The 13231-nt window shown below is 42.0% G+C and overlaps 1 protein-coding gene across 3 annotated transcripts in view; it reads right to left on the bottom strand.

Moving 5' to 3' along the window:
- LOC126188044 (ES1 protein homolog, mitochondrial-like) overlaps window positions 1-2006 on the bottom strand; it is a 49680-nt gene extending 47674 nt beyond the window's left edge. The window contains exon 1 of one of the 3 annotated variants that reach the window (XM_049929472.1): window positions 1976-2006. In XM_049929472.1, the coding sequence (XP_049785429.1) occupies window positions 1976-1991 (16 nt within the window). In that variant the 5' untranslated portion in view covers window positions 1992-2006. Of the gene's footprint in view, window positions 1-1856 lie in introns of all 3 variants that reach the window. The other 2 variants (XM_049929473.1, XM_049929474.1) reach the window with 2 other exon arrangements.
- Between the last annotated feature and the right edge of the window lie 11225 nt (window positions 2007-13231).

Below are 13231 nucleotides of genomic sequence, written 5' to 3'. Positions count from 1 at the left end.
AAAGATATTCCAAATTGTTTTAATTTCATTGTCAGAGATGCTAATTTCAAACATAATACACATACTTTTGGATTTTAACTTTTCTTAATACAGCACAGCAGTTTTTGTGTCTGACTGTTTCTGGATCATTACTCCTTGTAGCTATAAGATAAATTTCCCTTTTCTGTTTACAAGATACTTTTATCTCTTCAGCAAGCCACAGCTTTTTATATGGTTTCTTACAATTATGTTACGCCTATTTTTTTTTTATTTTTTTTTTTCCAAACATAATTGCAAAGGTATCATGAAATCAGGTTCACTGTACACCTCATCCCAATCTAACTGTTGCAAGTTTACCCTAAAATTTTCAACTGTTAATTGAATGCACTATTTTGGAGAACTGTTTTGCATTATTGTATGGCACTATTTCAGATATTGCAGGGGCAACAGTCTGGATGATTGACTGATCTGGCCTTGTAACAATAACCAAAACGGCCCTTAGTATTGGAGGGCAGTGTGGAGGGTAAAAATCGTAGGGGGAGACCAAGAGATGAATATACTAAGCAGATTCAGAAGGATGTAGGTTGCAGCAGGTACTGGGAGATGAAGAAGCTTGCACAGGATAGAGTTGCATGGAGAGCTGCATCAAACCAGTCTCGGGACTGAAGACCACAACAACAACTAGCTGTGTGTCACGATCAGACAGGCCATTCGTAACGGAAAGTTTGTTTTTGATTAAATTTACCTTGGTCTGTAAACACATTATCTATCAGTGTTCAACAACTGACATAAAATTGAAAGTAACAAGTGATATATTGACGTCATGCGTTCTGTCAGACTCTTTCACAAAATCTGCATGGAAATCCCAAAAAACAATGATTTGCTCCCCCCCCCCCGTCTGACAGATAGCACAACAAAGAATCCAAGTTTTTTTTCAAAAATAGCTGAAAATTTCCTAATGGGGACCTATACAAAGCTACAATTATAAAAGTACCATTATTTAAGCTAAGCTCACACGCACATGCTACTACATGTTGCTCTACACGAAAACTTTCAGCGTCTTTATTTTCCACACTCCATGTGCTACTTGCTTATATCGACCTACATTTATCTTTTCCTTACTTGTGACTATATGACGTTCAGACAGGAATGGTACATCTATTCCACCTTCAATTTCTAAGTCTCCAAAACAAACAAGACGCTCGTCTACTTTTTTTAATTCCTTGATATTCGGCTGCAATACACATACATTATTTTTCACTTTGTTTTTAAGAGAATCTTCTGATATTTTAACATCTTTAGTGCCTGCACGTCTGAGCTCATTAAGCTTAATTTTATTCAATGTTGAGTCACTGGACACCGATAAACGTATACAAACGCAGCAAAATCATGCGAGGTATCAAATCACGAAGAGGGTGCACAGGGCATCCAAAACTAAGTACAATCGAGTATTTCATGAGCCAAGGAGGTACGTATATCCGTATAACGTGTATTACAGTTCTGAAATATCCGGCAAAACTGGCCTTACTGAATCATGGAATCCTGGCCAATTTTAGGCTAATACTGGGAAGCCTTGGTAGTCCAGCTCAACAGCACTGCGCCCTAAATCGCAGTCTACGATTTGTGTGGCACATGACATTAAGGCAGATACGCTCTCAGTTTAGAAAACGTCTATTCATTTTTTAAAAGCGAAGGGACGCTACTTGTGTTGTCACAGCGCACGCAAGCTGATGCTATGTTTTAGGTTGTTTTCGAATGTGGAATGTCATACTTTCATGCTATATCCATATGCTCAAACTAAAACAATGACAAACCCCTTTTAAATATGCGTATATATATCAGATTTTCAAAGGAATGTCAACGTCTAATTTCCTCACCAGTCAATTACCTTGTCCTTGGCGACTTACGAGATACTACTGTGCACTGTACAGCTACTACAATCCACACATAGCATACGCCGGTAATTACGCAATGTCAACAAATCAGTACTACTAACCTAACCCACTGTGCATCGGCGTTGCCGTTGTAGTTGCATAGTCGTCTTGTGCTGCCGATTGATCGAAAGATATATCGAAATTGAGTTTGCCTTCCTGTATGGTTCAAGATAGCGCGAGAGTTTGAAACAGGATTTTTTAAACCTATTTTACCTAAAGCCTAGTTTTATATCTCTGTTAACAGTAAAATTTTGTTCCCACAGTAATTGTGATTTATAAAGTCTGAAAGTAACTTTACTTCATAAAATTTATAATGCAGTTACAGTAGTTTAGAATATTATAATAACAATTACTTACCAAACCAACATTTACGAAAACCTGAGGATGTTTTTAAAATTCCTATCGCCTGCCGCCGACCATGATCGCTGGAGTGTCCCCTAGTAGGTGGTGGCGACCAGGTTGACTTCCACTGTTCAAAAAGTTTAGCGCGAAGCTTTGAAAGTTCTATAAATATGTTAGTACAAAGTTCTAAAATAGTTGATTGTGTTTCATAAGGAATCAGTCTCTCGTCATGGTAATAACTGAACGAGTCTCTTTTTCATAGACGTTCACTAAACAGCAGAGTACAGTAGTAGAAATAATGATTACATAAGGAGCTAAGGCCTTGATGTTATTATCCTTCGTAGAACGTTATCATTTAAGCCCTCTTCATATCTAACACAAGCGAACTAGCATTCGCGAGCAATGCGTAGGGGAAATTGCTTTTGCGCCTTGTAATTTGTACCTGTGACATTTGCAATGGACCGAAAAGAAGCGAAAGAGATGGAGGGAACATCGAAGAATAAGCATGATAAGCTGTGTATTGTTTTTGTTGCTGTTAAGTTGCTTCCTCATTCCGTTCAGTGCATTGTACTCTTGATGAAGAACAGAAACATAAGCCCTACAACTTGGCGTAGGAAAGGAAGAATTTAGGTGTCTCAGTTTGTGCGCAAGCGTTAAATGCATGGAGGTACCGGCAGTGCACTTAACACTGTATTGCAACTCCTGCTTTCCTTAGTATTAGTTCAACACTTTGCACATATGTCGGTTGACGCGTTTCGATAGCTTTTCATTGCGATCAAGAAAGAAATTTAAAAGCAAAACACTTATTACCCACGACGAACATAACCGAAGGAAGGCTACACCCTCCCAGCTAGCACTCAAGCTTATTTCAAGGTGGATATTGAGTTTACGTTCAGTTGAAAATTCAAGATTGAAAAATCAACCTGTTACACAGCTTGTTTCAAGGTGGGTATTGAGTTTAGGTTCAGTTGAAAATTCAAGACTGAAAAATCAACCTGTTACACAGTTTACATCAAGCTGTAAAAATTTAGCTTGAATTAAAATAATTTTCCCAAGCTTGAAATAAACTGTAATTTCCCTGGAACGCTGTACAGCAGATGCGCGCGCAGCATAGCTTCCATAGACGTCCACGGGAAGCGCCACAAGCGTTTATAAGCCGTGACGTAAGGGTGTTGTCGTGTGTGACGTCATGATGGCGCGGAGTTTGGTTTGAGTGTGGCTGTCTCCAGTTCTGTTTTATCTTATTTTATTTGCTTTTCTGAACCTTGCTATGTTTACGGCCATTTTACCTTTGTGACGCGCGTTAATGGTTGTGGTTTGTTGACAAGTTTGTTTTATACTAGAAAACAGTTCGGTACGTTAATGTTACAAATGTTAAATATTACGTAACGTAAAGTTACGTTTACGGCCATTTTACCTTTGTGACGCGCGTTAATGGTTGTGGTTCGTTGACAAGTTTGTTTTATACTAGAAAACAGTTCGGTACGTTAATGTTACAAATGTTAAATATTACATAACGTAATTAATTAGGTTCAATAAATTCAGATTAATATTTATATAGCTTAAAACAAGTTGTAAATACCAGGCTGTATTCCACGTGTGTAGATACAGCTGGAGCCAAGCTTGATAAGTCAAGCTTGAAATTTAGCTTGAACTCTGCCAACTTTGATGTTTATTTCAAGCTAGAATCCAGCTAACAGGCTTGAATATTCCAGCTTTCATCAAGCTTTTATACTTGAACTTTACAGTTGGAAACAAGTTTGAAACCGGCTTACTGTGCTATCTGGGCTAGGTATTAGCAACTGGAGACATATTTCAGTAGCTGCTTATCAGACAGTTTCTGATCTCTGCAAAGCACTTCAAAGATTTTACTAAAAAAAAGAGAGAAACAAATGATTAATGAAAAGTGAATTATACATATGACCTGTTACATGCGAACTCTGCTATACCGGTATTGTTTGTTAAAGGGGTAAGCAGTTTTTATACAGATTTTCCAAGCTTACGCTTATTCGCTCTGTTCCCTCCTATTGGAAGCACTTAAAAAAAATAGTTGGGACCGCGCCGCGTAAAACCGAAGAAAGAAATTATGAACAGCGTGGCGCGGCCTGTGTGAACATCAAACGGCACCGCTCTGCGCAGCGCAACGAACAATTTCTGCGCTGTGTCGATACATCAGAGGAAACGGTTCGTTTATGTGCGGTCAGTCTAGACGGCGTTTCCTATTTTCCATTTTTATTCACGCACACATACATACACTGGAACATTACTGCGCACCTACAAACACAGTGTTCCATTTTGACAATTCTGCCACTTTTTCCGCGCGTTTGTGCGCGGCGAGGAGCTCCGCCGTGCGGCGACTCCGGTGTGCACACTCCTGAACTACACGAAGTCAGCCGACTTCCACGGATCACAGAGGGGCCAAGTAAAGTGTAGTACGTAACCCATGTAGTTACGTACAATTAAATGAGATATATGTATTACATATGACACACAGAATTGCCAGTTGCAGGGTAATGAGATACCCTCTGTAATGCATGATTTGTTGGAAATATGTAGAGGAGAAAGGGAAATAATGCCTATATAACACGTCTGAAGTAACGTAGATTTACATGGTCATTTTAGGCCGACCTTCGTCTAAAAGTAAGCTACTTTTGTGGATGGTTGATCAGTAGATGCTTAGTTAAACATACAGAACAAATTGAATTATCTCCAGAAATGCTCCACTAGTAAGTCAAAACGTAAAAACACAGTTGAAATCGATTTTAGGCCATCGGAAGTAACTGAGCAGCCTCTACGTCAAGTTATGATGCACCTTCTCCCGTGGAATCTGCAAGTTTGTGTGAAACTTCACCTTCCACTTCAGGTGCAGTCCTAACTGAAATTCCAACTCCTGAAGACTGTCGACCTTTCCCAGAAGCCACAAGACAAGAAGGAAAATCGAGGCAAAAGAAGTCTGCAGTTTACACTAGTACTTCAATAAAAGACCAATTGGAAGCAGCAGTGGTGGATTAAATGAGATCAGCTTTAAAGAAGACTTTGTTCCAGAGCAAGAAGGACCTGGAGATCTCTGCAAAAAATGAAATCGGTGATGACACGGACAGTGAACTGGAAACCTTTTCGTCCTCTATGCTGGAATCTGAGGATGAGGGGTGTTGTGAAAGAGATGACGATGAAGCCCAAACCTTACAAATCTTGACAGATGATGAAGAAGTGAGGTCTGGTGATTTTGTTTTCGTTCGTTTTGCCATCAAGAAGACTTTTAAATATTATGTTGGGCAAGTTGTGAATACCATTGGGAAAGAGGAAGTGTATGTTTCCTATTTGCATGAAAAAGGATCTGGATTTGTTTTCCCTTTTGGCCCAGATGAGTCAATAGTGGAGAGGTCTGATATTATTTGTCTCCTGCCTTCTACAAAAACAAGCGGGACACAAAGGCATGGGAGGATGCTGCAGCTTAATGTTAATTTTGAAAAGTAAAGTATCTTTAAAAAAAAAAAAAAAATTCTTCAGGTTAATATTGATGTTTTATGTTTATCAAGGAATAAATAAAACTTTTTTGGGGAAACTTGGCTTTATCTGTATCAAAAACATACTGTCTACTTTTACCCCATGCAATTTCAGTCAACGACCATGTTTCTCCACCATGGGGCAAATGTGGACAGATTGCAGACATCTTGTGGTTGTTTTTTGTTTTTTTTTTTTTTTTTTTCATCTGGTGGTCAAATTGTTGAAGATACAAAGAATTGCTTTAACGATTCTGGTAGTGTTAAAATTGGTGAATCCAAAGATACTGAATTTAAGAAATTTGCCTCAAATGGTTTTAGGATAAAGCATGAAACATAAAAAATGTTCACACTAACCTCATCCTCCCTTACTTTCTCAAAGAAGATTCAAGTAGCATCATGCAGGCACTTTCATTGGTGACTCAAAAATCTAATGTGAGAGCTGAAGTGTATATCAGCCTGAAAGAGTGATCATCAGTTGCACTTGTCTACATGCTTGTTATCCTTCTGGATAACAAAGCGTCAACATGGAACTTGTTGCCATCCTTCATGAGTTTTCTCCACCTGCTGTTGTCTTCACTGAGCTGCTTCCTTTTGTCACAGTTAACTTTAAATGCTTCCTTTTTGTGCTTGATGCAATTTTTAAAGCACAGTGCAGGTCTTCCATGGGGTCTCTTGGCATGTGCTATCTCACTAAGCAGTGTGCATCAGGGAAAATGGGAGTGGTCCATGTGATGTAAGTCTCCTAGCTGCCACAGGTGACATTCCTTGAGAGCAACAGCAGTATTCAGAAACATCTCATTTGTCACATGGTCTCTCTACGTTATGCCTAGATTGTTTTGTCAGCAATGCAGATGAAAGGTGTTGAACTGAAGTTCTTATTTAGCACATGATGTCCATGTCTGAGCACCATACAGTAAGAGTGTTTGAGACACATGCTTGATAGATGTGTATTTTTGTGAATAAAATCTCTTGGGTTTCCAGCTACATCAAGTGATTAAAATTACACGAGCTTTCAGCCAAGCACTTCTAGGCCATTGTCAAGACTGCTAGAAGGCTGCTGTTACACCCCTTTTATACACTAGCTGCCGGTTGTCATGTCACTGGTGCCTGTGGTGTTGCCATATATGGGCATACATTGACTCAGCATTTGGTATGCCCACTTCAATCATGCGAGCACTGGATTCGAAGCCTTGCTGAGCTGCTACAGATAATTGATGATACCCTAAATAGAAATAGTGGCCTGTAGCTCAGCATGACATGGGATCCAGTGACTGCATGGTTGAGGCATACACATGGAACGCTGAGTGAATGTACACCCACATATGGTGATGCTGTGGGCACCAGTGATGTCACAGCCAGCAGCTAGCATATATAAGGGGTGTACCTGCAGCCCACTGCCACTCATACCACTCAACAATGACCAAGGAATGCTTGGCCAAAAGCTCATGTAATTTTAATCACTTGATATGGCTGGAAACCTGAGAATTTTTTTATTCAATGTCACCACCATGAGATTCTGCATTCTTACGAAGCAGAATGTGTTGACTACATTCAACAAGGAGCCATCTAATCTTATGGCAGGTATATTTGTGTATCTTTGTGCCATAACTACATCTTCTTTACATTCACAGACATAGAGAAGAGCTTTCAGGGAGGAGCAGATCTGTCACTAACTCTTTGAAGGTCATTTTGACTGTGCTGTAAATGCTGCATCATTAGTGCATAATAGGTTGCTGACAAGTGAGGCCTCACGATAGCACATGGACCAGAGTAGTAAAATGAAATGTTGTGAAGTTTCCTGTTCGCCCTGGTATCTAGGTGGATGCCCAGATTTGTTTCCCTCAGAGCAGCTGTGAGAAATAACGAGAAGAAAATACCAAGCAAGGAATTGCCCATTACACACTCTGTCTTGATGAACTCCTCACTTCTTTAAAAAAAAAAAAAAAAAAAAAAAAAAAAAACGATCCTTATAAACCCATATGATATGCTTCCTCCAAAGATCACAGTACCTCCATACCATCGTGAAAAACCCTGATCATTTTCAACGGTTTTGGAGGACACACTATCTTCTATAGTAAAGTGTACAGTCCCTTCCTGCTGATTGTGCCAAATGCCTTCTTTACAGCAATGAAAGCAAAGAACAAGGTGATCTACCATGCACACCATTTTTCCTGAATTTGCTGGAGCAAGAAGGTTATATCAGTAGTTAATTGCTGAGCTCAAAACCCGCACTGAGATTCAGGGTACACACGCTTGGCAAGTTTCTCCAGTCTGCCCAGCCACATACAGATAAACACTTTTCTGACGATACTCACCAGTCAAATTCCATGGCAGCAACTGCAATCATCTTTACCTTTGTACAGACTGATGGTGTTGGCATCACACATATTGTGTGGCACAGTACATTCAGCACTTTCGAATAGAAGGTTGTAGAACTTCTGTATGAATGTTGTCTTTACACACACACACACACACACACACACACACACACACACACACACAAAGCAAGCACAGCTCATGATGCACATACGATCGCCAACTCCAGCATCTTTGGCCAGAGTGCAACATCATGTGGTATGCAAGTAGTAATCTGGAGGAGTGGGGAAAGGGAAGGGGAAGGCATAGTAATGTATGTGTGGAGAAAGAGATGAACACTGTCTGGTAGAGTGTGCAGGGTCTAGACTGCCAACAGGCACAGCATCAGGAGGTTGTGAGTCAAGGAGGTGAGGAGCAACAGAGGGGAGGAGCGGGGAAAGACAAGCAGATGTGTCAGCAGAACCACTGCAAATAAACAGAGTTGAAGATGAGAATGAGGAGGAGATGATGTCCTATCATCTCAGTTTCATCTCCCACCCTGTTTATTTGCAGCCCTCTGCTAACACATCTGCCCATCTTTCCCCGCTTTTCTCCCCACCTCCCTGCCCCACAAATTTCTGATGCTATGCCTGTTGGCACTCTAGTCCATACGAATGCCACCAGACAGTGTTCATCTCTCACCCCCCCCCCCCCCCTCCCCATTCATTACTATACTTCCCCTGCCACACCCCATCCAGATTGCTGCTTGCATCCCAAGTGATGTTGCATTCCAGCCCGAGATGCTGTGGTTATAATTGTGCCTTTCTGCAACTTGACATGGCTTATTTAGGGTAAGTAGCAATCTGTCTTTTCCTACATTATTGATATTCCTACCTGGAGTTTTCATTTTTTAATTTTATTTTCATTTCTGTGAGAGATCTACGCGGCATTTTGCCTGCTCTCACTATTCATCACATTTGCTTATGACGGTAATATATTCTTACCGCATGACTGTTATTCTGTAACCAATGTATAGTATGATAATTTCCAAGACTACAGAAGGAAAACAGACACATCAACGATTGGATGGACAGTTCATAATTATATATACAGGGTGGTCCATTGATAGTGACCAGGCCAAATATCTCACAAAATAAGCATCAAACGGAAAAACTACAAAGAACGAAACTCATCTAGCTTGAAGGGGAAAACCAGATGGCGCTATGGTTGGCCCACTAGATGGCACTGCCATAGGTCGAACGGATATCAACTGCATTTTTTAAAATAGGAACCCCCATTCTTTATTACATATTCATGTAGTTTGTAAAGAAATATGAATGTTTTAGTTGGACCACTTTTTTTGCTTTGTGATAGATGGCGCTGTAATAGTCACAAACATATAAGTACATGGTATCACGTAACATTCCGCCAGTGTGGATGGTATTTTCTTCGTGATACATTACCTATGTTAAAATGGACCATTTACCAATTGCGGAAAAGGTCGATTTCATGTTGATGTATGGCTATTGTGATCAAAATGCCCAATAGGCATGTGCTATGTATGCTGCTCGCTATCCTGGTCGACATCATCCAAGTGTCTGGACCGATCGCCGGATAGCTACATTATTTAAGGAAACAGGAAGCGTTCAGCCACATGTGAAACATCAACCACGACCTGCAGCAAATGATGATGCCCAAGCAGGTGTTTTAGCTGCTGTCACAGCTAATCTGCACATCAGTAGCAGACAAATTGCGTGAGAATCGGAAATCTCAAAAATGTCAGTGTTGAGAATGCTACATCAACATCGATTGCACCAGTACTATATTTCTATGCACTCAGAATTGCATGGTGACAACTTTGAACACCGTGTTCAGTTCTGTCACTGGGCACAAGAGAAATTACAGGACGATGACAGATTTTTTGCACACATTCTATTTAGCGATGAAGCGTCATTCACCAACAGCGTTAATGTAAACTGGCATAATATGCACTACTGGACAACGGAAAATCCACAATGGCTGCGACAAGTGGAACATCAGTGACCTTGGTGGGTTAATGTATGGTGTGGCATTATGGGAGGAAGGATAATTGGCCCCCATTTTATCGATGGCAATCTAAATGGTGCAATGTGTGCTGATATCCTACATAATGTTCTACCGATGTTACTACAAGATGTTTCACTGCATGACAGAAAGTTGATGTGCTTCCAACATGATGGATGTCCAGCACATAGCTTGCATGTGGTTGAAGTGGTATTAAATAGCATATTTCATGACAGGTGGATTGGTCGTTGAAATACCATACCATAGCCCGCATGATCACCGGAACTGACATCTCCAGATTTCTTTCTGTGGGGAAAGTTGAAGGATATTTGCTTTTGTGATCCACCGACAATGCCTGACAACATGCGTCAGTGCATTGTCAATGCATGTGCGAACTTAATAGGAGGTGAACTACTCGCTGTTGAGAGGAATGTTATTACATGTATTGCCAAATGCATTGAGGTTGACAGACATCATTTTGAGCATTTATTGCATTAATGTGGTATTTACAGGTAATCATGCTGTAACAGCATGCATTCTCAGAAATGATAAGTTCACAAAGGTACATGTATCACATTGGAACAACTGAAATAAAATATTCAAACGTACCTATGTTCTGTATTTTAATTTAAAAAACCTACCTGTTACCAACTGTTTGTCTAAAATTGTGAGCCATATGTTTGTGACTATTACTGTGCCATCTATCACAAAGCGAAAAAAGTGGTCCAACTAAAACATTCATATTTCTTTACATACTACATGAATATGTGATAAAAAATGGGGGTTCCTATTTAAAAAAATGCTGTTGATATCCATTTGACCTATGGCAGCGCCATCTAGCAGGCCAACCATAGCGCCATCTGGTTTCCCCCTTCAAGCTAGACAAGTTTCGTTATTTGTAGTTTTTTTGTTTGATGCTTATTTTGTGAGATATTTGGCCTGGTCATGATCAATGGACCACCCTGTGTGTGTGTGTGTGTGTGTGTGTGTGTGTGTGTGTGTGTGTGTGTGTGTGTGTGTGTGTGTGTGTGTCTGTCTATATATACACTCCTGGAAATGGAAAAAAGAACACATTGACACCGGTGTGTCAGACCGACCATACTTGCTCCGGACACTGCGAGAGGGCTGTACAAGCAATGATCACACGCACGGCACAGCGGACACACCAGGAACCGTGGTGTTGGCCGTCGAATGGCACTAGCTGCGCAGCATTTGTGCACCGCCGCCGTCAGTGTCAGCCAGTTTGCCGTGGCATACGGAGCTCCATCGCAGTCTTTAACACTGGTAGCATGCCGCGACAGCGTGGACGTGAACCGTATGTGCAGTTGACGGACTTCGAGCGAGGGCGTATAGTGGGCATGCGGGAGGCCGGGTGGACGTACCGGCGAATTGCTCAACACGTGGGGCGTGAGGTCTCCACAGTACATCGATGTTGTCGCCAGTGGTCGGCGGAAGGTGCACGTGCCCGTTGACCTGGGACCGGACCGCAGCGACGCACGGATGCACGCCAAGACCGTAGGATCCTACGCAGTGCCGTAGGGGACCGCACCGCCACTTCCCAGCAAATTAGGGACACTGTTGCTCCTGGGGTATCGGCGAGGACCATTCGCAACCGTCTCCATGAAGCTGGGCTACGGTCCCGCACACCGTTAGGCCGTCTTCCGTTCACGCCCCAACATCATGCAGCCCGCCTCCATTGGTGTGGCGACAGGTGTGAATGGAGGGACGAATGGAGACGTGTCATCTTCAGCGATGAGAGTCGCTTCTGCCTTGGTGCCAATGATGGTCGTATGCGTGTTTGGCGCCGTGCAGGTGAGCGCCACAATCAGGACTGCATACGACCGAGGCACACAGGGCCAACACCCGGCATCATGGTGTGGGGAGCGATCTCCTACACTGGCCGTACACCACTGGTGATCGTCGAGGGGACACTGAATAGTGGACGGTACATCCAAACCGTCATCGAACCCATCGTTCTACCATTCCTAGACCGGCAAGGGAACTTGCTGTTCCAACAGGACAATGCACGTCCGCATGTATCCCGTGCCACCCAACGTGCTCTAGAAGGTGTAAGTCAACTACCCTGGCCAGCAAGATCTCCGGATCTGTCCCCCATTGAGCATGTTTGGGACTGGATGAAGCGTCGTCTCACGCGGTCTGCACGTCCAGCACGAACGCTGATCCAACTGAGGCGCCAGGTGGAAATGGCATGGCAAGCCGTTCCACAGGACTACATCCAGCATCTCTACGATCGTCTCCATGGGAGAATAGCAGCCTGCATTGCTGCGAAAGGTGGATATACACTGTACTAGTGCCGACATTGTGCATGCTCTGTTGCCTGTGTCTATGTGCCTGTGGTTCTGTCAGTGTGATCATGTGATGTATCTGACCCCAGGAATGTGTCAATAAAGTTTCCCCTTCCTGGGACAATGAATTCACGGTGTTCTTATTTCAATTTCCAGGAGTGTATATGGGACACAAGGGAGACTAGAACATGGATCCTCTCCCTGTGTAGTCCAACACCATGACCACATAACCATGAAATTGAGTTTACTCAAACCCGCTTGATGTTGCCCACCTTGAGCTTGGACCATTCAGTGTTTCAATTTTGCTTCCTTTTTCACAGTTCAGTACAACTTCTTTCTGTTTTCATGCTCGATCTGCATTCAGCATTTTACAGGCTATCCATTGGGCCATTTTGCCACTAAATCTGAGAACGGTACAATGAGGAGTTTCCTTATTAGAGTTGGTTCCAGCAACCATTTTGATACCTAAATGTTCCACCAATTTTCCAGCATTAATACACTCCTGTATATTTGCTCCACTTTCTTCCCAGTATGTGTTAACACATTCATATGTGGTGCACTTTGCTTTGCTTAGATCCCTGTGGGTAGCGCTGCAGAGTGTTGGGTGCCAGTTGATAGCTGTCTGATGCTTAGAATCAAGGAGGGGTTTCAAGATGTCGACATTTTTGAAGAACCACTTCTGTGATTTCAGTTTCAAAGTATCTAATGTACTGTCAGCTGTAATGATAAGAAGTGACTCAGTTTTCAGCTAGTCTTCAGCAATGGATGCATTTAGGTACCAGGTGTCAACTTCTTTTTGAACTCTATTACCAGATATTTCTATTGT

Source organism: Schistocerca cancellata, chromosome 5 (genome assembly GCF_023864275.1).
Source record: "Schistocerca cancellata isolate TAMUIC-IGC-003103 chromosome 5, iqSchCanc2.1, whole genome shotgun sequence".
NCBI classification, from domain to species: Eukaryota; Metazoa; Arthropoda; class Insecta; order Orthoptera; family Acrididae; genus Schistocerca; species Schistocerca cancellata.
This window is presented reverse-complemented; position numbering and strand designations above follow the sequence as displayed.